The 12,732-nt window shown below is 34.0% G+C and overlaps 2 protein-coding genes across 23 annotated transcripts in view; both read right to left on the bottom strand.

Moving 5' to 3' along the window:
• The window catches only part of LOC111058930 (peripheral plasma membrane protein CASK), a 545,689-nt gene extending 543,111 nt beyond the window's left edge, over positions 1-2,578 (bottom strand). For 18 of the 21 annotated variants that reach the window (XM_039445680.1, XM_039418934.1, XM_039445693.1 and 15 more), the window contains exon 1: positions 2,257-2,578. In XM_039445680.1, the coding sequence (XP_039301614.1) occupies positions 2,257-2,315 (59 nt within the window). In that variant the 5' untranslated portion in view covers positions 2,316-2,578. The remainder of the gene's footprint in view (positions 1-2,256) is intronic. The other 3 variants (XM_039418959.1, XM_039418967.1, XM_039445696.1) reach the window with 2 other exon arrangements.
• A 3,012-nt stretch (positions 2,579-5,590) lies between these two features.
• Positions 5,591-12,732, bottom strand: part of LOC111048423 (ubiquitin conjugation factor E4 B) — a 47,143-nt gene continuing 40,001 nt past the window's right edge. For both annotated transcript variants that reach the window (XM_039445659.1, XM_039445668.1), the window contains exons 20-22: positions 11,570-11,744; positions 10,808-10,954; positions 5,591-7,859 (exon numbers count right to left, since the gene is read on the bottom strand). In XM_039445659.1, coding sequence (XP_039301593.1) covers positions 7,792-7,859; positions 10,808-10,954; positions 11,570-11,744 — 390 coding nt within the window. In that variant the 3' untranslated portion in view covers positions 5,591-7,791. The remainder of the gene's footprint in view (positions 7,860-10,807; positions 10,955-11,569; positions 11,745-12,732) is intronic.

Genomic DNA, 12,732 nt, shown 5'->3' with positions numbered 1-12,732 from the left:
AAAATATGTGGGACTAAAATTCCTTTGCACTGGAAATCGTATCTGTGATAAAGATCCCGCTAAAGGTCTTCAATCCTGGAAAGCACAATGAGTTCAGAGCCCCAGCTTCTCTTCAGTTGGCCCCCCTGAAACCACATCTGTTTGATACCAATCATACTCTATTCATTCTCTTAATGATCGAGCAGTCATGTTTCTGTGATAAAAGGCTACGTTATCTTTATCTTCGGTTAATAAGTATAGAATTCCACATGTGCATTAATTACTCATTATAAAGACTTCTCATGTTTTTTATGTAATTTTCAACTAATCTTCTCTTTCCCTTATGCCTATACTCTGCTACTTTTTCTTCTCTTTCACACAACCTGACTTTCTTCCTGATTTCCTCAATAAATGTTAGACAACAGAACTAAGTTGCATGTTACCCCATTATTATGTTTTTAATTATTGTTAATAATTGAACACTCAGTCCCTGCGCTGAGGTTTTTCCTGGTTTTTTTTTGTTGTGGGGGGGGGGGTTCAGGTTTTTGCGCTCAGAAAGATTCCTGTATCTACCAGGTTTAAATAGGAGAAATCTACCCTTTGAGAAACAGCTGATAGAGGAGAAATATTTATCAGAGATTATAAAATAGACATCATAGCGTTGAGAAGTGCAAGACTGTTTGGAAGACGACAAGGTTACTCCAGCTTCTCAATACTGTAGTTGTACCATAGAATAGGTTGTACCAAGAATACAAAGTTTCTCAATTTAACATTGAGAAGATAGAAGGAATAGATATTTAGAGCACCAATTTAACACCGACCAGCTGGATTGGATTTGTTACTGCACATATTTTCATGAACATTACCTTGTATTCTAGGTACCTATTCTAAGTTACTGGTATTTCTGTAGTAAATAATTCTACAGTAAAGTTACTGTCGTAGATTTTTGTCTAAAAACTCTGAATTGCATTCTTCTGCCCTTCTAAATCAGCCATGTAGCTCTAGATACTTTCAAGCAGAGCTTTTACTTGTACATTCGTTTACTTATAATAGTCCTACTTCCCATAGCATCATGAATAAAAGTCATACAGCCACTTGATAAAGTATCTATCTATAAGAGGCCAAGTTAACGAAACCTAATGAAGACCTTACATTGTTTTTTGGTGGCTTCACTATAGGCTAGTTTTGGTTCTTATTCTACTCAAATTGAGAAAAACCATTCTCAATCTAAGTTACCTACATTAGGCCTAATTATTTTTTATTTTTTTGCGTGAATAATAGAATAATGTAAGGGTGATTTACAACAACAAAGTGGGTAGGGTATGAGACCAATAAGCGGCAGCTATTCTTTCTATCAGCAGTCATGTCATACGGTACCTTACATCGTAGGCTAAAGTGAGCCTGTAAAGTGAACCGCAGTGTGTTGAAATCTAGAAACTGATTCCTTAAACTTTTTAGGTATCTAGTACAACAATATTATTAAAATTTTGATATATGAATGCATTGATTAATCAGCATTGGTGATTAAATGCATTGGTAGGCCAGCTGCACCACCACAATACCAGGAGACGGGGCAACATTGACCTGCCCTACTCCAGACTATCGAAAGCACACGAATGCTACCCCTTACGGATGCTAAAATTTTTTAACAGACTGCCAATTTGTGTTCGTGAGCTGGAGTATGGGAAGTTTTGTAGGCTGGTTCGAGAAAAACTTATCAACTACCCTCTCTACTCATTGAGAGATGATGAGACCAGTGGATTTGTAGACCAGTTTGAGATTGTTTAATGAGTTACTATGGCAGTCCATCTACAGAGCCACATGAAACAACCTATCTGCGGCCATCTCTCGTTATTTGTGTTTTGATTGTTTTATATTTTGACGAAGTCTGTCTGGCGACTGCCGGTCAAGGACTGAATATACTGAATCTTAAACCACTCTATTCAGCTACAAACGGTGACACACACTGTAGTTTGAGTAACCTGATCAACAACCGGCATTAGCTGATAACGCCTACAGTGTTCAGCATTTACAAAATCACGACATATCTACATCATATCAGAATGCATAAGTTGTCATTTAGGATAGAATCAGCGTGAAATTGATAAAGATAAGCTTGTAAATGACGAAAGACAGTATATTTACTAGGTTAACTTATTAACCTGCTCGAAACTCAAGGGAGTGTAGTATAGGTTAGGAAAAATTAATTATTACGCTGTAAAGATTGAGTGAATTATGCTGAAAAATAATGTATGAATTGTGAGAAAATGTACTTACTTTCCAATTATTTCACATAGTTCATATACATCGTCGAAAAGAATTTCGTCTTCTGCCATAACTTATCAACAAGGTAGCAGCTCAGAGACAGAGTAAGAATGATCTGTTGGCTGTAAAACAAACTCTTCCTTGGATTGAATGAAGCACAAACACATTTCACAAATTTAACACGATTTTAAAGATGTTAACAGAGAAACCGCGCCACCAACACACAATACATCAACGATACTGATACAGATACAACACAACACTGATGTTTGACAGGAGCATCCACAATCAGAAGTCCCCGATATCAGGGCCTAGACCTACACCTGATGAATGGACGTAGAGTTGGGGGAGGGGTGTGTCTCTACCCGAATCGAGAAAATAGTACATGCGCTTGCCGTTACATCGTTGACAACAAACTGTCATCATATCAACAATCTATCGAATCTTTTCACGCAATTTCATATACAAAAATCTAATAAAACTTCTCCAATTCAGCTAACTTACCAACTATTTGATAGATTAGCATACATTTCTGACAAATTAATTGAAAATTGGTAAATTGAAGGAGATGAAATCAGTACTGCCAACCTTTATAAGTATTGTTCACAGATTCAGAAGGCTGTCAAGGGAAAGCGGGTATTCAAACTCACCAACATTTGAATATTATAGTCATTTTTATTTTATAAAATCAATTTTGTGGAATGAAACAATTTTTTTCTATTAAAAACAATAGCGATCTATCAGTAGTGAAAGATTTTTTTTCAACTGTAGAACATAAACTCAGAGCTTAAAATACCGTACCGTATTGATTTTAAAATTAGGGTCTATTGAAAGCTAACTTTCGTTTCAATAAATTAAACTTTGAGGCCTGGTTGCACAAAAGCTGGTTAAATTTTAACCGTGATTAATTTCACAAGAACCAATAATGAATGTTTTTGAAAAGACGGCTTCTCTGATTGGTTCTCGTGGAATTAATCACAATTAAAATTTGACCGACGTAGCATTAGAATTTTCAAAATGTAATTTGAATACTTCTATACAAAATTATTGTTTATTTTACTATTGATCTATTCCAAAATTGAAAAAGTGACAAACTTCCTAGCTTTTGATCAAACAGATATGCAAAAGAAAGATAAATAGAGGCCTACTAATACGTCAACCTTAATATTGACCGAGCGAAGTGAGGTCTAAGATTCAAGTCGACGGTTTGGCATTTCTCTTAATGTTTATATCTTGCGAATTTACGGCGGAACGCGGTAATAAATTTTCATGAAATTTGACAGGTATGTTCCTCTTTAAATCGCGCGTCGACGCGTACAAGGTTTTTGGAAATTTTGCATTTCAAGGATAATAGGAAAAAGGAGCCTCCTTCATAAGCCAATATTAGAGTAAAAATCAGGTGTGGCGCACTCACACAACTTTCCTTGCCGTTATGAAAATTGATTTACTGACGCTTGTGTTCCCGCGCATCTAAATTAGTCTACTATTGGAAGATCTAAGCCAGCTGGTGACAGGACAATAACGCTGCAGACACATGAAGTCTGCTATCTGTTCATAGTGAATGATTTAATAGAATCAACACTTGCCAACAGTTTGCAAATTGAATAATCTTATTTTCTCGAACTTCGAGCTTATTTCCAATTTTAGGTGAAAATGTTACTGGACATTAATTGTAGAGATTTTCTTGCCCAATCTTTTCCACTTGGAATTTTTTGTTGAATTTGTATCTGGAGCCTGATAATTGGGAATCTAAAATCAAACTTTGCATAGATGGGGCGGAATTCCTGAAATTTTTACAGATATGGGACTAGTGGTAGTTGATAGAGCTTATCAATTACTTTTTTAGGTATAAATTTGATCAAAATCGTTGGAGCCGTTTTCGAGAAAATCGCGAAAAACTCTGTTTTTGACAACATTTTCACCATTTTATCCGCCATCTTGAATTGCATCAGATCGAAATTGTTCGTGTCGGATCCTTATATTGTAAGGACCTTAAGTTCCAAATTTCAAGTCATTCCGTTAATTGGGAGATGAGATATCGTGTACACAGACGCACATACACTCATACACACACACACATACAGACCAATACCCAAAAACCACTTTTTTGGACTCAGGGGTCCTTGAAACGTATAGAAATTTGGAAATTAGGGTACCTTAATTTTTTTTGGCAAGGAAAGTAAAAATCAGACTATAGAATTATTCATCATAAATCAGCTGTTTAGTTGACTATAATACTACCCGTTCAAAAACATCGAACATCTTGAAAATGTATCTTTCCATCAACGTTTTCGACAGTTGCAGACAGACCTGATAACAGCGCTCACACTCACATTCCGGGACGACACGTCACGGTACGATAGGACAGAAAGCTCTATGTTTATTTGAGATTTTTTCTAGACATTTTAAATTGATAAATTATTCATTTTTTTGAGAAAACATAACAACACGTCAATGTAACTTACTGAGCGCGAGGTCTACTGTTCACAGAACTACTAGTTAAAGGTCAACTTATTTTATAAATGGAGAGTTTTATTCAAATTGATATCTCTCAGCCTTCACCGCACAATAGATAGCCTACTGTAATCAATTGAATCCATGAGTTCATGTCTCACTAATTTTCGCAATGTTAACGCAACCATATTACCTATAAATTAGGATATGCTAGCTCAAAACAAAGCCTATCACATAAATTCATCACCTCTACCTTGCAGTTGAAATAGTTTTGAGTCAAAATTTTAATATCTTGTAAATTGCCATTTTTTTAGCATTCAATGCATACGGTACCATCCAGCCGCTGTCTTTGACTTTGAAACTCCTGAGAGGCCAAGCTATGAATAATGAAGGACTGATTTTGACTATTATTTTAAAATCAATTATTTACGAGAAACTTTCTCGCGTTCACCATCCACTCATCTTTTGGAACGAGAACAATCCACGAATAGTTGCCATAAGGAGGTTTTTGTTCCAAATTTTATGTTAAATTTATTGAATTATAATTCAAATGATATGCAAAGGCACTTTACTTTAAAGCTGGTTTTCCACATAATAAATCTGTATCAAAGTCAGTGTCAAGTTTTGTGAAATCATTCTTCCCATGAGATTTTATGGGACTATTTCCACTTAGCATGATTAGACCCATTGGAACTAATGGGGAGATTACCTACTTCTTCTGAACCGGAGACTCGATACTTATCATGGAATCCAGCTTTCATCTATAAACCCCCAATGCATATCTTCTGGAAACATTGAAAGCTGATATAAAATATAATACAATGATAAGGAAAGTCATTATGATTTTTCAATTACAAATAGATATTCAAAGGAACAATAAAAAGTATTATGATTACAAACAATTCATAAATCATTTATTAAATTTTTGTAATTAATTCTCCGTACACGTTATTTTTCAATCGTAATAAATCAACTATGCACTAAAAAAATTATCTTCTGTTATGTACAAATTGAAAATTGAAGCACAATAATCAAACTTGAATTCTAGTCAATATACTTACTCCAAGTTTTTCCCACATAAGCTGAAGAAAGAACATTAATGCTTGCCAAGTGAACATTTTCGATGAAATTCAATATATTGATAAAATTGTGTGATTGATACAATTCAGTTCAGAAATCGAATCACAAATTCACATGGATGTTCTTGAAAATTAAATTTCGAAATCGATAACATCTATAACAGGTTGAGGAATACATAGTTACAGCCAACAATAATTAAACTCTTATCCTGCATTCTACACCCTATTTAAATCTATAGTAGATAGAATCTTCCGCGACTCCATACAAAATCCAAGGGGAATTTAACAAGTAACTTATATACGAAATGTGAATGATAAAAATAAAATACATTGAAAACAAGGAATTGAATAAAATAATCTTGATAAACTGAAACCATAAAATAAGGCAGTATATAGCAGAAATTAGATAATTTCAAAGGAATATTTCGAATAAAGTTTCTATTATTTTTCGAATACCACCACTTATGTTATATGTTTATTTTGGTTTTACACCATAAATGCTTAGAGCATTCGAGACAAATGCAAGAGCAAATCACAAACATCAAATTTTAATCACAAAAGGAGTGTGAGTTTTGGATTTATGAAGTTATACAGAATTATTCAGCAGACATTTGATTTATAAATATATGTGTGATGTTTAGCATACAATAAAATTTTATAATTGAATAGATTCAAATAGATTAATGCGTTATAAATTTAAAATTGAATTAATGTTTTGCAAGTTCCCTTGGTATTCAACGATAATGACCAAATTTGGGAGTACTTCAAGTTATCATAATACTAATGCTTGACAAGCTGAATCATTCAAGAATAAAATTTGCACATTAATTTGAATGAAATCCACACGAACTATTGATACAGAATGAATATTTTATGCAAGTTACAGAATCAGGATCATATTTCAATTTAGAAAAGGATTTGCCATTTAATATATAAATGGAATTGGTCAAGCTAACTCGTAGTTACAATTTATATGAAATCAATTATTAACCTGGATTCCCATATATTAGTATCAGTGAAAAAATAATTTTCATAAATTCTGATTGGAATTTTCCACTCAGCACGGACGAGCGAGAATGAATAGTCGTATAGTCCTATTAAAACTTACGAGAACTCAGCCTTACTGTGCCGGTCACTTCCAGTAACACTGATATGGGGGAATCCAGCTTTGGAAGGACGCCAAACAGTAGATCAATATCTATAAAAATTATATATTTCCTTGTAACAGATAAATACAAAAATAATACAACCTACTCCGATAATCGAAAATTAAATATAAACCTTTTGGGGAATCAACTGCTTCTGGAAAATTGTGGTCAGCGATCCTTACTTAAATGAATGAATTTTATTTTTCGAAACATCTCATCCTCTGAATCTACGGCTAGCGGTGAACATAACTATCAATTTATCCATCTATCAACATCAATTAACTACAGTAGAGAATATCTATTGAATGAGATGCAACGCTTTTGTTAGTAGCATTCCTCAAATTATTTCGATACAAAGAAGCAGTCAAGTAGAAAATTCATCATTGCTCAATCGAAATATATCTACAAACTTATAAAAAGTATTCTCACACAGAAATTAAGAGGAGTCTTGATGAAGTAGCTAATAAGAGTTCGCACAACGATAATTCACATATACTCTCAAATAAAAATCTAAATCGTATCTATTTCTAACAATTGCCATTGCCGCCTCGAGTGTTTGAAAGACTTTGTGTATTTTAATCTGCAACTCCATTGGAAAGAAACCAAATCTCCACATCAATATACATTTTCAACGAAACCAACAGTTAGATAAAAGAGAAACAGCAGCTGTGCTATTCAATCGAAACATTGAAAGCATCAACAAAAAATAATGCAGCAACGTTCACATCGCAGTTTAGTATTTGAATGAAACTTTTTTCAATTTCCAATGTATTGTCGCAGTGTTAAACGAGATCATATTCGTTTTAGAGTTCATCGTGGTTTTCTGTTGAATCATCAAATACACGTTTCACCTTCTTGATGTGATGTTACAAAGAATCGCTCTTTTTGCACTTTTCCTGCTTCCAAGCTTCGATGCGTTGCTTCAGTTCAGGAGCTGAAAAATCAAGAACACATTAAAACTCAGAAAAATTTAGAAATTTAGAAATTCAGAAATTTAGATAGCCTAAAACTGGTTAATAAAAATAATTCAATTCGTTCAACATGAAATACGTGAATTAAACATGAATTGATATAACTGAGTTTATTTATTTAATCATTTAGAGTATGATTAACTCAAAGTATGAGTTAGTTACTCATACTCAAAGTATGAGTTAGTTATGTCATAAAAAAATGAAGAACAGTACTTTTTTCAACACAGAGAAATGAACTGACACAAACATAAAGAGCTTAAAGCGGCCCATAGACTTGCAATATTTTGTACAATATATTACCTACTTATAACGAACCACACAACTGCAGTAAACACGTCATAGGCACAGCGGTGGCACTACCTCCGTAAACAATCCATAGTGCATGACAGGTGGTTGATGGTAACCTCAGCACAGGTAGGGCTCCTACACCAATAAAAAAGTAGCTGATATAGATCAGCTGAAATCAACAAATTGCTATTGGTGTAGGAGCCCTACCGGTGCTGACGTCACCAGAATGCACTATGGCTTTGTTTACGGAGGTAGTGGCGGTGGCCGCAACTGTTTACTCCGGTTTGCTGGCCTGTTGTTAAAGTTGATACTATACTGTACAATAATATTGCATGTATATTTCGTGCTTTAGACTTCTGCTAGTATTACCACTTATCAAACGGCCTTCAACTCAAGCTGATAATATTCTAAAATTATAAAAGTTGTCACAAATCCATGAAAAATCTTATAATCTTAAATTATATAAGTTGTCACAAAACTCTGAAAATTCTCATCAGCATATCACATAACATGACGAAGACTCCTATAAGTTCAAAGCAAGCATAGAATATGATTACAAAGCAGTCTAATTAATTATACTCGGCTGAACAAAATATAAATGATTCTTAAAGGCAGTTCACTCAAGCCATGTCCACACTGAACAAATGTTCGACAAAAATGTTTGTAGAAAAAGTTTGGACAAATTTTATTATGTTTGACAAACAATGTTTGCCCGTGGCCAGTGTGGACGCGTCACCAAACAAAATATTTGTAAGTGGGAAGAACAGGTTTTATATTTTATAGCTGTTTTACAGATGTCAACTCTGAAAATGTTTGGAAAAACAGTAATTTTTGTTTGACAAACAATGATTATCCAAACTTTTGAAATGTTTCTCCGTGAGCTCCTCAACAAACATGTCTGCGGAACATGTATGTCGAAAATTTGTTCAGTGTGGACACGGCTTCATTGATAATTCTAAGGGTCGGTTTCCGAGCTCGGGATTTAGCCAAGTCCTAGACTTTAAACAGCTGGAGTCAGAAAATTGGCTTTCCAAAACGGGGCGTAGTCGCAGTCATTGCGATAGTCACGTTTGAGTTAAATTTCGAAAAATTTTGAACACAAAATAAAATAAAGAGAAAATAGTGTAAAGTTTAAGCTATTTTGAATTATTTAGGAATGTCTAATTTTGTCAAGGAAAAACGTTTCCAATTATAGAAATAAGAAAATAAAAACTACGACTACTGTTATAAAAGCTGCGACTACGACTCGTTTTGGAAAGCCAATTCTCTGACTCCAGCTGTTTAAAGTCTAGGACTTGGCGAAATCCCGAGCTCGGAATCCGGCCCTAAAAATGCGTGAACCCTCCCATAAGAGTTAATGGTATTGGTTTTCTTCTAAGCAGAGAGTTCTTTGGAAAGCATAGCTTTAGTTTGACAAGAGTAGAGTATCGAAGAAGAACTTCATATTCAACTATCTTCTTCTGTTTTGATTTGTTTATAGAAGAATCATAAGCGGGCAGGTAGGCAGACTGTCTCTTTACTCACACACACAAATGGGGACTGCGCTTGTTTGTGTGAGTAGTAGGAGAGTCTAATTCTTCAGAGCTCACGCCTGTTTGGACAGACTATATATCAGTATTTCCGATGGTATCAATTCTAGTGCAGCCAGAAGTGCAGCCTTAGAAATATCATTTCTGCAGTTTGAATTCGACTGTCCATTTTTCGTGTGTGATTGTCCAAAATAATAAATAGTTTGTGACATTGGCCCATATGAATAAAACCAGAGCAAATGCTCATGAGCAAGAGCATGGAGTATAAGGTTTTGCTCATGAGCAAAAGGTAGAAGCAAAAGCATTTGCTCATTTTTATTTGAATAAGCTTTACCTTATGCTCCTGAACTCTGGAGCAAATGATCACGTATTTTAAAGATTATTCATCAGCTGATTCGCTTTTGTAACCTTACTTTGTTTTTATAGCTCACGGAAGCACTAAATATGCAAATAGGGGGCACCGCTTGTGTTTGCGTCGTCTGCTCTGTTTTCTATTTATGAATAGAGTTTAAGGTTAGTTGCGTTGTTGAGTTTAGAATTTTGAAATAATAGCGTGAAAAATGTCATCTCTATAATAATCTTCAGCATATTCTTATAATGTCAATAGCCTTCTTATAATCGTCCATAATCTCATCTTCTTAAATGCCTATTTCCTATTTTGTGATGGCTATCAGGTAGCTGCTATATTTTATATTTATTCTTTTGTATTAATAATGGTGATATATATATCATGATTGAATCTAAGAAGAGTTTTAAAGTTCTCAACTATTGGTTGTGATCGTATCTGGTATAGTATCCTCTTCCTCATACGAATTAGTTGAGCCATTTTACTATGAGCAAAAGGTGATAAACTGCTCTAGACTGGACTCACCTTTTTTAAAGCATTTGCTTCAAAAGTTGAGCAAATGCTCTAGTTTATTAATACAATTTTGAGCAAAAGCTTTTACTTTTGAGCAAATGCTCAAACTATTTTTTTGATGAGCATGAGCAAAAGGTTTTGCTCACGTTTATTCATAGAAAATGAAGCATATGCTCCATATTTTAGAAGTATAAGCAAATGCTCAACTTTATTCATATGGCCCATTGTGACTCACCTGGCTTGAGCATGTCTTCAGACAAAGGCTGACGGCTGAACGGATCAGTGGACGAATTGAGCAGATGACGGACAATGACTGAGCGGTCCATCACTTTGCCACTCGGCAGCTGGACTGGATCGTCCATCAGGGTGTCCATCAGTGGATCTAAACACAACATCAATCTCCAATTAGAACATATCTGGTTAAATAAATAAAATATAAATCCCAGTACCCTTTTAAATTATTTTATCACGACATGTTTCGGACATTAATGGTAAAGAAATTTATTTACAAGTGAAAATAAAAGTGAAATACGTTATTAAGTGTCAAAAAGTTAAAGTGAATAAAAGTTTTTGGTCGAATAACCTTTTATTCTCATCAAAACACAATTTTACAGATTGAAATAAAGTGGGCCATTCACTACCCGACTAGTGATCCAATAATCAATGTTGGATCCCGTGAATAGGGTTGTTGGCTGTTAGAAGTCTAGTCGGACTAGTTGGAACAACAGGCAGGTCCGACACCCTACTAGCCTTTGTTTTCCATTACTAGACTGAAGTTGGAGAGCTTAATTATTGAAGTTATCTTATTTTGGACTTTGTCACCTATAAATTTGGAAGAAAAATAGCACAAGGACTACCTTATTATTTTATCTTCTATAATGTTATTGCATTAGTGTCATTTGCATTGTAAAAATGAAATGAAAGTTAACAAATTATTGGGGATAAGTCGATTATTCTATTTGAAAATTTCTATTATCAAAAATATTGCTCAACTTACCTCTGAATTCATCAGGAGCATCGTTGTAGTCGACCTCACGCTTGATGTTCTGTATTGCTATCTCAGTAGCTTGTTGTATCAAATTCCTAAACTTCTCGATATCAGTGCTTGTCTTGATGAGAGCGCGTTCCATTCTCACAGCGGCATCATCGAATAGCTCTTTCCGGAACGATCTCTGCAATCACAAAATTATATCAATCTTTCAACAAGAGTCCGAATGAAAAAAGGACAGTACAACAAATTTAATAAGTGAAAGTGAAATTCTCTGTATAATTGATAATTGTATATAAACCAAACTTATATTCATATTAACCATTAAATATATTTCAAGAAAATACAAAAAGATTCAATACGCTGTGTTTCGAATTCAAATTTATTTCTAACAAAGCAGTACAATGACAAAAATGCACTGAAATCACAATTTATTCTAATAACAATGTTAGTACTGATAAGTAAAAAGGGGTTAAGTCACAAAATGTCGATTTTGACTTTCTACACGTTCTTATTCAGAAAAAATTGCTATTTCTTTGGTATAAAGGATTCAATTCTATGTAGTATTGTTTTAGAGTTATTCTCATGGTAAAATGGATACATCTCAGAAAGAAATCATTAATGTTTGGTATAAATGATACAAGTCAACTCATAACCTTTGAAAGGTAGAATTAAATCTAAAAGATATTGGTAAAAATGATACAAATCAACTTATAACTTTAAAGAAAAGGAATTGATATAGATGATACAAGTCAACTTATCCCCTTCAAGACGTGGCAATAGGATATTGATAAATGATACAAGTCAACTCAAATCAAGATCAAAAAGGGTTCAGTCATAAAATACTTTGATATAAAGGGTTTTGAGTCGTGCACATTTTTGTTTACACCAGTATGAAAAAATGTCAATATGTGAGAAACCATTATTGGACACAGTGAACATGTGAAGAAATATGTAGAGTAGCGATTAACGTTCTAATACTTTCAATAAAGATTCATACAGAATTTTTTTAACTTTGTTTTTGCTCTCCTGAGAAATCATGAAAACTGACTTAACACCTTTTTACTTATCAGTACTACTATAGTATTACTATTCATTACAGCTGGATATTAACAGTGACAGTGAAAATATAATTCCTATGAGTTGTGATGGTATTATTTCACACCCATTCG

Source organism: Nilaparvata lugens, chromosome 1, assembly GCF_014356525.2.
Source record: "Nilaparvata lugens isolate BPH chromosome 1, ASM1435652v1, whole genome shotgun sequence".
Classification (NCBI taxonomy): domain Eukaryota; kingdom Metazoa; phylum Arthropoda; class Insecta; order Hemiptera; family Delphacidae; genus Nilaparvata; species Nilaparvata lugens.
The sequence above is the reverse complement of the archived record's forward strand: the minus strand, read 5'-3'. Positions and strand labels throughout refer to the sequence as shown.